This window comes from Pecten maximus, chromosome 18 (assembly GCF_902652985.1).
Source record: "Pecten maximus chromosome 18, xPecMax1.1, whole genome shotgun sequence".
NCBI lineage: Eukaryota > Metazoa > Mollusca > Bivalvia > Pectinida > Pectinidae > Pecten > Pecten maximus.
The window spans coordinates 17326099-17340069 of NC_047032.1; the positions used below are offsets into that span (position 1 = coordinate 17326099).

The following is a 13971-nucleotide window of genomic DNA, read 5'->3' on the forward strand; positions in this document are numbered from 1 at the left end:
ATGAATGCCAATTACATTCAAAGCCTTTTTCAAAACTGCTGAAAACTGATAGCGAGTCACCGGAACATTGTTACAGTGACAGAAAAACACCCCAGGGGCATGGCCACGGGAGGCTATAAAATTATTAACTAACCTAAATGGGCAAACGGTTTCCTTGTTCTCCTGAAGTGTTATGACAACCCCAGATCCACACTGATCTGTTTTTGAATGAGGAAGCTTTAGCTGAACCAGGCGCTCTATTGTAGAAACTGAGATATTATGCGCCAATAACGCATGTCCATACTCCCCCTGCTTCGCTGCTACCAATTCCCCAACACGCAAAAATGCAAAAAATGCTACTGAAAAAAGGGCCGCAAACATATTTGCTTCATAAGGTGAAATACAAACATTAGGTAGAATGTTGATAATCTTGGTGAGGAGCTCTGGAGTAATGGGTAGACGGGAATCGTATCTAGCATCTAATCTTGCCATACCAAGAAGCATTTTTTTGATAATGAAAAATTGAGTCACATCCACAATTCCACTCATTTTACATTTGAAACCTATACCAGAAATATAAGCCCTTGCAGTAGATGGAGCAATACCTTGTGACGACAAATACGCGATAAACTCCATTACACTCTGATGGGTTGGTGGCCAAGAACAGCTTGAGAGGTAAGTTTTACAAAACTGTTCGAAACGAACTATTCCAGTCTCATACACTTGTCTAGAGTTTGATGAAATGGAAGCTCTCAGGAGCCGGTTAATTTCGTGTTGGATATCAACTCTAGGAATGAAGCCGGAATTTCAGATGGTACCAGCTCTGCGAGAGGTGCCAATCCGCGGAAGCGGTCCCATTGCTGCCGAGAGATAGCATCAGCAATACGCAATACAATTTAACTTCCCATCAATATGAACTGCCCTAAACTGAATAATGTACAACATACACCTCAGTATAAATGGGCGAATGAAACCCATGACTCTACACGATTTTGAAGTTTTCTTGTTCAAATTGCCACTAGGCCTTCATTATCTGTATTCAAAATGATTTTTTTGTTTTCAAGTTCAGAGCCCCAAATAAAAATTGCCATGACAATAGGAAAAAGTTCCAGAAAGGTGATGTCCCGAATGATTGGTGAACCTATCCATGCTTCAGGCCAGGGGAAAAATGCCCATTTACCGTAAAAGAAGGCCTCCCCCCCCCCCCCCCCCCCCCCCCCCCCCCACCCCTTGTGCTGTCACCCCCTGCACTGTCAGTGAATAGCTGTAACTCTGAGTTGTTGACCCAATCTTTCTCAGGAAAACTACAATATCCATTAAAAAGCTCTAAAAAAGTAAGCCAAGTATGGATATCATCCCTCAATCCTTGGGAAACTCGTATAAAGTGATGTGGCCTGTTAACTCCTGACATCGCATTGTAGAAACGCCGCATAAATGCACGGGCAGCTGGAATTGCCCTTACACAAAAATTCAGAGACCCAGTCAAGGCCTGAAGTTGTTTAAGTGTGACTTTTTTCTTAACAACAACCTCATTCAGTAACCCAACTAGAAACACCAGCTTATCACTGGGAATTTTAATTTGCATATTAATGGAATCTATTACCTAAAAATGTTAAAATAGGGGTTGGTAAAACAGTTTTTTCTACGGCAATAGGAACCCCCAAATCAGTACATATCCTGTCAAAAGTGTTCATGAGATAGAAGCATTCAGAAGTACCGTCCTTACCAGCAAAGAAAAAATCATCTAAATAGTGATCTAGATCTGAACAGAGCTGTGAACTATCCAACTTTACCACCTCCCGAACAATCCATTCCAGAGCCGTTGAACATTTCTCAAATAATGAACAGGATATTGCACAACCCATAGGTAAGCATTTATCAACAAAAAATTGTTCCCCAAGTTTAAACCCCAACAAATCGAAGTCAGAAGGACTGATAGGTAATAAACGAAATGCAGACTTTATGTCCATTTTTTCCATCAAAGTGTTGGGTCCAAGACATTGAACTATATTAATTATGCGGTCAAAATTTGTATAAAGCACCCTACAAAGATTCTCATCAATGAACGTGTTAACACTGTTATCCTTCGGATATGAAAGATGGTGAATCAATCTCCATGACCCATCTTTCTTGGGTACCAAACCAATCGGAGAAAGTTTCAATGTGGACAAAGGGAGATAACCGAAAGGCCCCGCTACTCTACCCGCATCTATCTCTTTCTGTATCTTCTTGAGAACCTCATTTTCATTACCCTTAACCGAAAGTAAATTCTGACAATTAGAATGTACACGTGGACCTCGATAATGTAATGAAAAACCAAAACGAAAACCAGACACTAGCTCATCCACTAAAATTCTGTCTGGATGTGACCGCAACAAATTGCTGAGAATGTCAGGTTTAATTGGTGTTCGCCCGAGATCCATTAAACTTGTTATAACCCCCGGCTGGAGGTTGACAACTACTTGCTTTGCTGGTGGAAGGATTGTTGCCTGACCTAGAAGAATAATTCATATTAGAATTATTTGTCTGTGCCCCCAGCTGATAACAGTTAATCTTCCTGTGATTTCCTGAGCAATGTAAACAAATATGTTTGTAAAAACAAAAAGACCTGTTACACCTGCCATTATTAAAATCAAAACATTTCTTTATGCCCTGAACCATCCTGGGAGGTTTTGTTATGGCTGACGAAGTTGCGCCCCCAGAATGCATATAAAGGAGCCACAGTTCCTGGTCCACTGTATTCCACGGAATAGCATGGGTTTGGGCCTTTTTTAAGCGGAACTGCTCATCATCACTCCTCCATCCAAGACCTCCAACCCTTTTTGCCCCTAACCTTACTGTATGCATGTACTTTAACATGCCAGATACCTCTCCTGGATGAACTGATGTGTATATTGACATGAACACGATGAACGCATCAGTCCACATATCCAAGTCGACTATTGTAGGGGTTTTATTTTTACTTTTTACAACAAATTCACCCCCAACCAAAGACAAGCGTTTCTCGTCATCTATTCGAGAAGGCTTTGCTAACAATGACCAAGGTCAATAAATTCCTTGCCCATGATTTTTTGCCTTATGGATTGTGAAATGTTACTGCCTAAATCATTATTGACACTGGCAACTTGATAATCTTTTGGGTCAAACTGACTAACACAGCTCGATATTGTAGACAGAGAGGGCTCCAGATATGGATTAACAGTATTACATGCTACTGTACCTTCTGACTGTGTTGCGGTAACAGGCTCTATTGCTGAATGAACTGCCTCAACCAGGCGAGGGGTAACTCTGGCAGATACTGCCTCCACGACCTCCTCCATCTGGGATGCTGAAAGAGGGCCTGCACTTGAATCGTGTCGCTCAGGCCCTGATGACTCAGCCTGTGACTGCGCGTGACCTGATCCCACAGACTGCCTCCCTGCCCTAGCATAGGGGCTGCTTGACTGCCTGGCTGAGCGCCTCTGGCCTCTTCCTCTCATACTTGATGATAATCTACAACTCAAAACCATTTAAAAATACTCTGAAAAACGATACCGATTAAATTTTGAAAACAACAATACAAGATATGAAATGCTGAACAGTAGAGTGTAAGAAGGAAACAATAAATCGCTTAATTGCGGCAAGAATACATAGCCAAACTAGCCGAATGATAAATCGGCGCCCGCATGGCTACCGTGGCCTATTTTCAGTTACACTTATCGGTAACACAATCTTTAAATATCTGAGTCCGATTATACCATCGGAGGCCAAAAGGCCCATACAAACCCTCAATCAATGACAATGAATACAGCAGCGTTCAAGGTTGGTGGATGATAATGGTTGGTAGCTGTCCCGAAGGAAATTAATCGGACATTTGTATCTCACACGTTAGCAATGGCTACCAACTATCAGGAACTGCCAAGGGCGATAACTCTAATTGCAAATATGGAAATAAACTACCAAACCAAGGGAAGTAACAGTACAGGATAAATCAAACTATATTGCTACCTAACAACAATAACTTACCAATAAAGAAATTAACAAGCAGTCTTCATTATGATAAATTAAATTATATTCTAGGAATAATTTTTAATAGTTCCATTTTCTATTTTGGGGACGAAGAGCAATGTAGTCGCTATAGTGATATATAAGTAGTTTTTTGTTAAAGGGACTAAATGGTTAGATTTTTAAATAGTTTTTTCATGCATTTGATTTCCGGAAAGCGTTGTGATCCTTTTTATATATATATTTTTTTATATATTATTTAAGTGAACGTTTAGCCATTTAGTCCCTTTAACATATTGTTATTAAAAATCCGGCCATGATTGATAAGGGTTGTTCCATTTTAAACATTGACCTGTTTGTTTGGAAGGTCCCAAACGTGTTGCAATGCCTTTGGTGATAAACAGTAACTTGATATATTGTAATTAAATATCCAGATGTTGCCATAATAAATTACTGAAGCCACATTTAAAACCTTTTTTTTATGATACAGGTCACGAGTTACTCTCCAGTTCACTGTAGGTTAGACTTGAATGTTCCACTACAAGAAGCAAAGTCAGGTTTTGAATATTTTCTTTTAGTTAGTACTGTTCTTTATTAGTTTTGACCTCTATATATTTACTAACGATAACGGATTAACGCTGGCATGTTTTGATATAGAAAGAATTTCCACAAACCAGGACTTAATACGTTTTTGGTTTCAGGAGTAATCACATGACTTGATTTTAAGTATAACCATATGTGAACCACTTTTTTTTGTTCGTCGCGAATACGACCAAATTATACAATTAAGGACTCTAGAACGATGAGGATCGTCTTATTGTTGGCTACTTTGATCTTTGTATCAAAGTATGAAGAAGTATTTTCGGAAGAAAATAAATTGGTTGAAAAATACGAGGAAAAAAGCTTGATGAGGGGCGTTATTGATCTTTTAAACGGAACATATTTTAATTTAAACGAGAAGATACGTCAGTTACATAGGAGAGTTGGTGTGGTCGAAGACCTCAATAATCAATGTGGATGTAACGCAACAGAAATGCGTATTTTGAAAAATGCACAGGAAGAATTGCTGGAGATACTGCTAGGTGGAAGAGAGAGCGACGGTAAGAAACCACTCCTTTGATATGAGGATATATATACCAGAATTAAAAAAATGGAATATTCCTTATATATTTCTATCATTAGCAATATACTCGATAATAAATTAATAGTACGCTTTTTAAACAAAAGTAAGATAATCAATAATGTTGTGCTATGTAATCCTGACGTACAGTAACTTTATACTTTAAAATTGATGAAATACACTCGATAACTATGCAAACGTCACTAAAAGAACGTTTTGGTTTTAAAATGGAATTATAAATATGTACATTTCAGCCAGTTTTATTATTCTCTATGATTATGACGCTTTAATAAAGATTAAAAGGAAAACATCCTTTCAAATGATTATTGTATTTTATTTTTTTAATAAAGCAACATTACCGTTGTTTTTGTAGGAAGTAATCCTATTACTACTACGACTCCAACCAGTATGACTACACCGACTATAGTTACCACCACAACTACACCTACGACAACAACTACACCTACAACCACAACTACACCGACAACCACAACTACACCGACCACAACAACTACACCTACAACCACAACTACACCTACAACTACAACTACACCTACCACAACAACTACACCTACAACGACCACGACACCTACAACGAAACGAGACCGACAACGACACCGAAACGACAACGACACCTGACAACCACAACGACACCGACAACGACAACGACACCTACAACGACAACGACACCGACAACGACACCGACAACCACAACTACCACGCCAACTACCACACACCGACAACTACAACTACACCAACAACCACAACTACACCAACAACCACAACTACACCGACAACCACAACTACACCGACAACTACAACTACACCTTCAACCACAACTACACCAACAACCACAACTACACCTACAACCACAACTACACCTACAACTACCACTACACCTACAACCACAACTACACCTACAACCACAACTACACCCACAACCACAACTACACCTACAACCACAACTACACCTACCACAACAACTACACTTACTACAACTACAGGTATACCACAACCTTGTAATGATGGATGGATCACATCTCCTGAAAAGTGTTACTACGTCTCTACTGAATTCGAGAGACTTAATAGATGGAGCGATACAATGGTGAGTTAAATTCATATTTGTTTTACGTTGCATGTATAATGATGAAGTATGTTGCATTATTTTGTTCCCATCTTCTTGTCTGAGTAAGGGAGCCATCTTCTTGTCTGAGTAAGGGAGCCATCTTCTTGTCTGAGTAAGGGAGCCATCTTCTTGTCTGAGTAAGGGAGCCATCTTCTTGTCTGAGAAAGGGAGCCATCTTCTTGTCTGAGGAAGGGAGCCATCTTCTTGTCTGAGTAAGGGAGCCATCTTCTTGTCTGAGTAAGGGAGCCATCTTCTTGTCTGAGTAAGGGAGCCATCTTCTTGTCTGAGAAAGGGAGCCATCTTCTTGTCTGAGAAAGGGAGCCATCTTCTTGTCTGAGAAAGGGAGACATCTTCTTGTCTGAGTAAGGGAGCCATCTTCTTGTCTGAGAAAGGGAGCCATCTTCTTGTCTGAGTAAGGGAGCCATCTTCTTGTCTGAGAAAGGGAGCCATCTTCTTGTCTGAGTAAGGGAGCCATCTTCTTGTCTGAGTAAGGGAGCCATCTTCGTGTCTGAGTAAGGGAGCCATCTTCTTGTCTGAGTAAGGGAGCCATCTTCTTGTCTGAGTAAGGGAGCCATCTTGTCTGAGTAAGGGAGCCATCTTCTTGTCTGAGTAAGGGAGCCGTCTTCTTGTCTGAGTAAGGGAGGAGTACGTCGTGAAGCTGAATGCAATATACTTTATCGATGATTTATTATTGTGAATGATAATTGTTTTCCTGCATACAATATAGTAAATAATGTGGAGATTCTGATTATTCCATAGGTTATAGCTATATAACTGAGATTTTTGCCTCTTTCTACAACTATACATTGTAATGTTGGCGATTGTCAGTAAAAGATGTTTGGAGCCATTTTCAGTGGAGCGGAGCACACTCTCAAGTTAACAATTAGTAATTATCCATACCTCTTCTTTACATGTACTAATACCGTGATAAATGAACAATGAAATACAAAATCATTTTTTAATGTTTCATATCCTATGTTTTATTTCTTGGTAAACTGATGGTGAGGCTTTGTCGTATTCAATTTTATTTACTTCACCATGCTGTAGAGTCGGTGTTCTGAGATGGGGGCTAAGCTAGTAGAAATCCAATCGAACGAGGAAGGCCGATTTATATTGGACAATTTGCCACATCGTATTGGTGAGTTATTCATATCATTTCTATTTACGTACTCTATACTTTAAGTTACTATGTGTTATGTATCAGAACATACTAATTTACGTGCACGATAAGACACAGAAGTCTCACATTGTGTGGTCGCTGGATATGACACTTATTTCACTATAGTAAGTCATTTTTGAAAGTTATAAAAGACATACGCTTTAGCGAATGTCTTTTGTAAATTTTGTAAAAAAAAAAATCTTAACGAAACTAAAATACATATCACAACCTGCAACCACGAGTCGTGTGACCTGTATCTACAGCAATTATGACTCGACAGCGCGGGATTTTGACCCGATTTGTATAGCTATTTTTTGTTGACATGCAGCTATGAGTAGTGTTATACATCATCATATGTTAAACATGTTAAAACTCCAATGACTGTTAGATGTTTTTCAAACTTTACTGCATAGATATTATAAAGTTGTTTGAAACTGCAAAAGCTCGATTTTTGACAATATTTCAGGAACGTGGTCCGGTATGTAAGATACGGTCTGATTATAAGACCGAAACTATTTTTTGTGACATTATAAAACATCGCCGTCACTGGAAGTTTCGATCATTCAAAAACTGAATTGTTTTTTTGCGCAAAAATAAAATGTATTCATGCGTAAGGAATTATTTTACGATTTGGTTGTCAGTTATACTTTCATGGACTGCGAATCTTACGAGTTAATTGGTATCGTAGCTAAATGGTTGAAATAAGTGGTTTTTATTTCATGTTTAATCATATTTAAACAATGGTAAAAGAACATTTCTGTAACTTCAACATATTTGGGTGAAAGTTGAAATGACGTGTCTTTAATAACCTTTAAACCAACACATAGTTTCATAGAAAACTCGTATAAAAATTAGTTAAAGATCAAGTAATTGTATTGCAATACTAAACTATGCAAAAATTGAGACGTTTGATACAGACTCATCATCGTTAAGTGTTTTGTTAATATTATTAACAATTTAAATTACTCTGGGTTTGTTTAGCGGTTGTCGCTTGTTATGCATGCTGAATGACAAATTATATGATTCGGCGTCTTTTCAATACGAAGAGTTTTTGTTTGTTTCAAATGCCTATGTTTTAAGTATTAATATGATATGACCTTGCGTCTGAATAGGGCCCAACACAAAGCATGTTATTACTATTGTTTTCCCCGTTTCCAGGTTAAACGGTTATTCTGCCGGGACTCGCCTCTCGTTTGATTGTTATTCGTTTCTAGCAAAAAGTCGGCCTACAACATGCTTATGAACTAATTTTTAGGTTCAGCAGATAGTCGGCCTACTACAACATGATTTTGAACTGATTTTTAGGTTCAGCAGATAGTCGGCCTACAACATGCTTATGAACTGATTTTTAGGTTCAGCAGAACGTCGGCCTACAACATGCTTATGAACTGATTTTTAGGTTCAGCTTATAGTCGGCCTACACAATGCTTATGAAATGATTTTTAGGTTCAGCAGATATGTCAGGCATTACTGTAATCCTCAAGTTGAAGGCTATTTTTCCCCCTGATTATCTTTGTTCGCGAGCCTCTGTTTTTTTCTTTTGCTGGTTAATGATATCTTGGCCTTGTAATTTTCAGGACAAGAAATAATATATACAGGGCGAAAGAAAAATGATGATGACGATTGGGTTTTTGCCACCAGCGGAGCGAAAGTAAATACATCTGTGATATCATGGGGTAGTGAAGAGCCACATGGAGGAATACAAAAGTGTGGGTGTGTCCGGAGGTACAAAGATTTCCTGATGTTGGACTGCTATTGTGCCGGCGATAGACTCTACTATATCTGTGAGACTGCCCGTAAGTTATCTCTTACCTCAATTTTTTACTTGCACGCTCTTTTTATAGAAGAAATAGCAAAACCATTATATGACATATATTGTGGGGACACCACATCAAAGCGCTAACTAGGAATGTTCTGATTCACAGGCTCTCAACAATAAGCATTCATTGTATTAGAACACAACCAAAATGCATATTTTGCGATATATTTAGAAAAGCCGTGTAAATTGTAAGTGTACTAAAGTTAGTAAAGTGTAAGACGTAAGTTGTTTTTTTTTTGTTTTTTTTTTATAACACATTAAAGGAAAAAAAACGATTAAAACTTTCATTGTTTGCACCATAATGTTTTTTATATTTTGTATATACACACATATATATATAGTAATAATAATAAAAACACAAACCAGAAAATCACAAGCGCTTTCACATGTTTTGAGAGCAAGTTCTTCATGTGTAATATATATATATATTTAAAAAAAACACTTTGGTTATGAATTTCAACACTTGATTGTTATGTATTTGATCAGTTAAATTGTATTAAAGGAAGCAACTGCTAATATTTTTTAGCTAGACCTGTAATTTCTACTACGACCGCCACAACAACATCCACAGCTTCCACACTAAAGGACTGTTACAACGGATGGATCACATCTCCCAAAAATGTTACTACGTCTCCACTAATTACGAGAAAACGAATACTTGGAACAAAGCTATGGTGAGTTCAATATATATATACATATATACATCTGTTTTTCCCATAGGTTATCTATTTAAGATGTTTGCCCTTTTATATTGCATAACTATAACGTTGTTGATTTCCAACAAGAATATGTTTGGAGCCATGGCAAACGAAGCGGAGCAATATCTCAAGTTAACAAAAAGTATTGATTCATACCTTTTCCATATATGTACTTATACGACTATACAAAATTAACCGTAATTAAATAAGATCCAGTTTCTGACGTATGACGTTTTATTTGTTCATTACGTGACAATTGATACGACGTACCTACGAGTCTTAATTGAATTAGCCGGATGTTATCTAACATCTCCTAGTAACCAAAACGACGCACTTATAAAGTCCGGAATTAACTGATCGCTCAGTCTAAGAGCGATAATCCTCTAATAATGAAGTACAAAATCACTCAGATGTTTAATTTTCTATCATTTCATTTTCTTTTGGGATAAACTGATGATGCGACTCTGACATATTTAATTGAATTTACATCATTTTCCTATAGAGCGAATGTGCTGATATGGGAGCTAAACTAGTAGAAATCCAAACGGACGAGGAAGGCCGATTTATAATGGATAATTTGCCTAATCGTGTTGGTGAGTTGTCCAGATGATTTCTATTTACGTACATTTTCCTTCATGTTTTAGGTGTGCTTTTGTTAGAACATTTCGATTTACGTGCAAAATAAATCATCGTTTTACAGCGAGTGGTTGTTGGATATAGTATTATCTTTTTATTAGATTAAGTCATTTTAAGTTACAAAAGACAAACTAAATAATTAATTAAAAAAACTAACGAAATTGAAAATTATATACAACATCCATCAACCATGAGTCGTATGACCTCTTTCCACGGCAATATTGAGTCGGCTGCGGCATAGTTGTGACCAGGTTTGAATACGCATGTGTTAGCTGACATATGGGAATAAGGAGTAGTGTTATAATGATATGAAATGTATGCTTTCCACCAAAATGTCAACTAGTCGGCTTATCGCGGTCATTGTCGTAGTTCATGAGCCTTGGTTCAGGTAGTATGTCAAGACGTACTTCGGGAGCTCACCAGTGGATTCATTAACACGAATTTTCTATTGTTAAATCTGTTCTAATCCATATCCTTTCTTTGTCAAGGACAAGGACGTACCTCAGTGACCTATTATTTTACTGTGTTTGTTTGCGAATCTCTGTTTATTTCTTAAAGACAACCTTCTTTATCAATGATATTGCCTGTCTTTGCTGATGAATGACATATTGACCTTGAAAATTTCAGGAGACGAAGTAGTATACACTGGTCGTTAGAGGAATGCTGATGACGTTTGGGTTTTTGCTACCAGTGGAGCGAAAATAGATACGTCTTTAAGATCATGGGGTAGTGGGGAGCCAAATGGAGGAATGCAAAATTGCGGATGCATCCGGACGTCAACAAGGTTCCAGATGTTGGACTGCTATTGTACTGGTTTTATGCTCTTGTATATCTGCGAAATTGTGCGTTAGTCATTTCCCGTCTTCGGAAACTACGAGATTGATCTTAAAGACATACTTATAACAGTCATTTGTCATTTTATTCTGTGGAACATCAAGTCTTCCGTGTAACGTAAAACCTATTAAAATATGTGTGGCATAAGTTAGGTTATACACAATAATGATATATGATAAAGTGCATAAGGTTAACCTTAAACTTAAATTAAAAGTTAATAAGTGATTTGTCATGTTAAAAGTTTTAGAAGAAACATCTTAGATAAATAAGTTTAGATAATAGATAAATTTTCAATACGACTGCGTGTGTTGTATCGTTAGAGGATAATGACTGCATACTGTAAAGATGAAATATGCTTATATCAATTTCATCAGGAACCGAATAATACAAAAAAAATCAGAATTTATAATGCCGTCGATTTTTTAAGCGTGAAACTATTTTCAGGACTGGTGACTTTTTATTCCATATAGAGTTGGTTTCATCATAAAGCCAGAACAGGTAAAAAATTATGTCATTTTTTCAATCTCAGATATGATGATTGACTGAAATGTTGGTCTGATATATCCTCAAGAACATGGAATCCGTCATTCTCTCGTACATCTTAACAAACGATGACAACATTTCAGATAGCAATATACTTTACAATACATACTTACCGAAACGAATTTCTTTCATAAAATCGGCAGAATTGACCAAGTACATGTACCAGTAAAAGGTAACGCTTTCTGCTTCACCCACAATACTGATTATGCAAATATAGGTTAATGTCGAATTAAGTCACGTCCTCAAAGTAATGCCATTTGCTATTGGAACCCAATCGGCATATGAACAAGCACCGAACATGTCTATCCTCATTTCCTCCACGTCAGTGGTTTAAAGGGGTGGTTTCGTGAAATACGGGTTCAAGAAAACTGTGAACCAGGATTCATGACCGATATCAACATTTACAGAATAACTGAGGGAGACAACTTGGATCAAACATACATACATGTACGTGACCTGGCGGGTGCCGTCGATGGACACTATCTACAAAACGGGACATACCGAAAGCTAATTAACACACAGACGTTTCCAACGTGATATTTACCTATGCTAAATCGCAAAAAAATAAAATAAAAAATAAACAAGGACTGACTCGTTTAACTAATGACATCATATATTTATAAAGGTTACACAAATTTATCTCCTTAAGACTAATTATTCAACAGATGATTTCACCTAATTTGATGTCGTTACGTGTATGTATATATTGAATTTGAAATCTGTATTAATGATTGAACGAATGGCGGTTTCCAATCCACCATACCGACGGCCTTATCAAACGATAAACTACATGGTCTATTGATTCCATAATTTGCGATAATTTCAATGTTTTCATACTTACATTCAGTATGCTTAAAAGCATTGTGGAAAAGTGTATTAAATTTTCGTAACAACACTGGCCTCATCACATTGTGTAGTTAGGCCTTGGACCACGTTTCCGTGGATAGTACTGTCCGCCGTCGGATTTTTGTTTATTCTCATGGTATTTTTTTCACGATCCGTGTTATATTTACATGAATCCAATGTAGTTACGGTCTCCTAAATGTTCAAAACATGAAAATCATCCCAAAAACCTAACGGAATAATTGTCATAGATGGAACTACATTTTGTTTGTGTTGTTGTTATGACGTTTCCTCAGACCGGCCAAGAACTGTCTGACACTTTACCTCGAAAACGGCTGCTCTCTCTCTCCCTCCGACCTTTCTCCTGAATAAAATATGGAAACATGGACTTTTATTTTGTATCATTGGGGGCTATAAAATTCATAATGTAAATGTGAGGAATGACATTTTTTTTTAACTATCATGAGGTCATTACGTTCAAAAACGCCAATGTTGCTTAACTGAAGACATGTTGTTTTGCGATACTTTTTATGCTATGGTGATGTCACATTGTTCTGCAATAGTTTTCATATTGCTTGATACGGAAAGTCGCAACGTGATATCATGCTTTTAATAAGTTTCACATGTAATAGAATTTCTGTATGCTACTACAATAAATCAGGTTGGTGACATTAAAACCCCCTATGGGTTATAAAATACAGGTTAGGGGAGGTTATATGGCTCAGTTAAGAACAGATTTGAATGGCTTATAACACGAGACAAGGACAAGATTTTTTTTAGCAAACTTTGTATTTGCCATATAATAGTACAAAATGGCGCTTATTGGTGTTTGAGGCCTTATTGGTTTTTGAGGCCTTATTGGTTTTTGAGGCCGTATTAGTGTTTGAGGCCTTATTGGTGTTTGAGGCCTTACTGGTTTTTGAGGCCTTACTGGTTGCTGAGGCCTTATTGGTTTTTGAGGCCTTATTGGTTCTTGAGGCCTTTTTGGTTTTTGAGGCCTTATTAGTGTTTGAGGCCTTATTGGTTTTTGAGGCCTTATTGGTTCTTGAGGCCTTATTGGTGTTTGAGGCCTTACTGGTGTTTGAGGCCTTATTCTTTTTCATACTTGACATTTATAGATCACCTGATGATATATGATTAACTCTGACATGTTTGATATAAAAAGACTTTCAGCAAAACAAACATGGCGGCGTATTTTGCTGGAAAGAAACTACATGGCTTGGAGTTTGA

The 13971-nt window shown here is 37.4% G+C and overlaps 1 protein-coding gene across 1 annotated transcript; it reads right to left on the reverse strand.

The window, feature by feature from the left end:
• Positions 1-6244: 6244 nt before the first annotated feature.
• LOC117316275 lies at positions 6245-6784 on the reverse strand. The gene has a single exon (XM_033870812.1). The coding sequence runs from the start codon at positions 6782-6784 to the stop codon at positions 6245-6247; it is 540 nt and encodes a 179-aa protein (XP_033726703.1).
• Between the last annotated feature and the right edge of the window lie 7187 nt (positions 6785-13971).

Excerpts from the sequence above, each read along its gene's own strand:
- LOC117316275 (XM_033870812.1), bottom strand. The coding sequence starts at position 6,784 with ATGGCTCCCTTACTCAGACAAGAAGATGGCTCCCTTACTCAGACAAGA.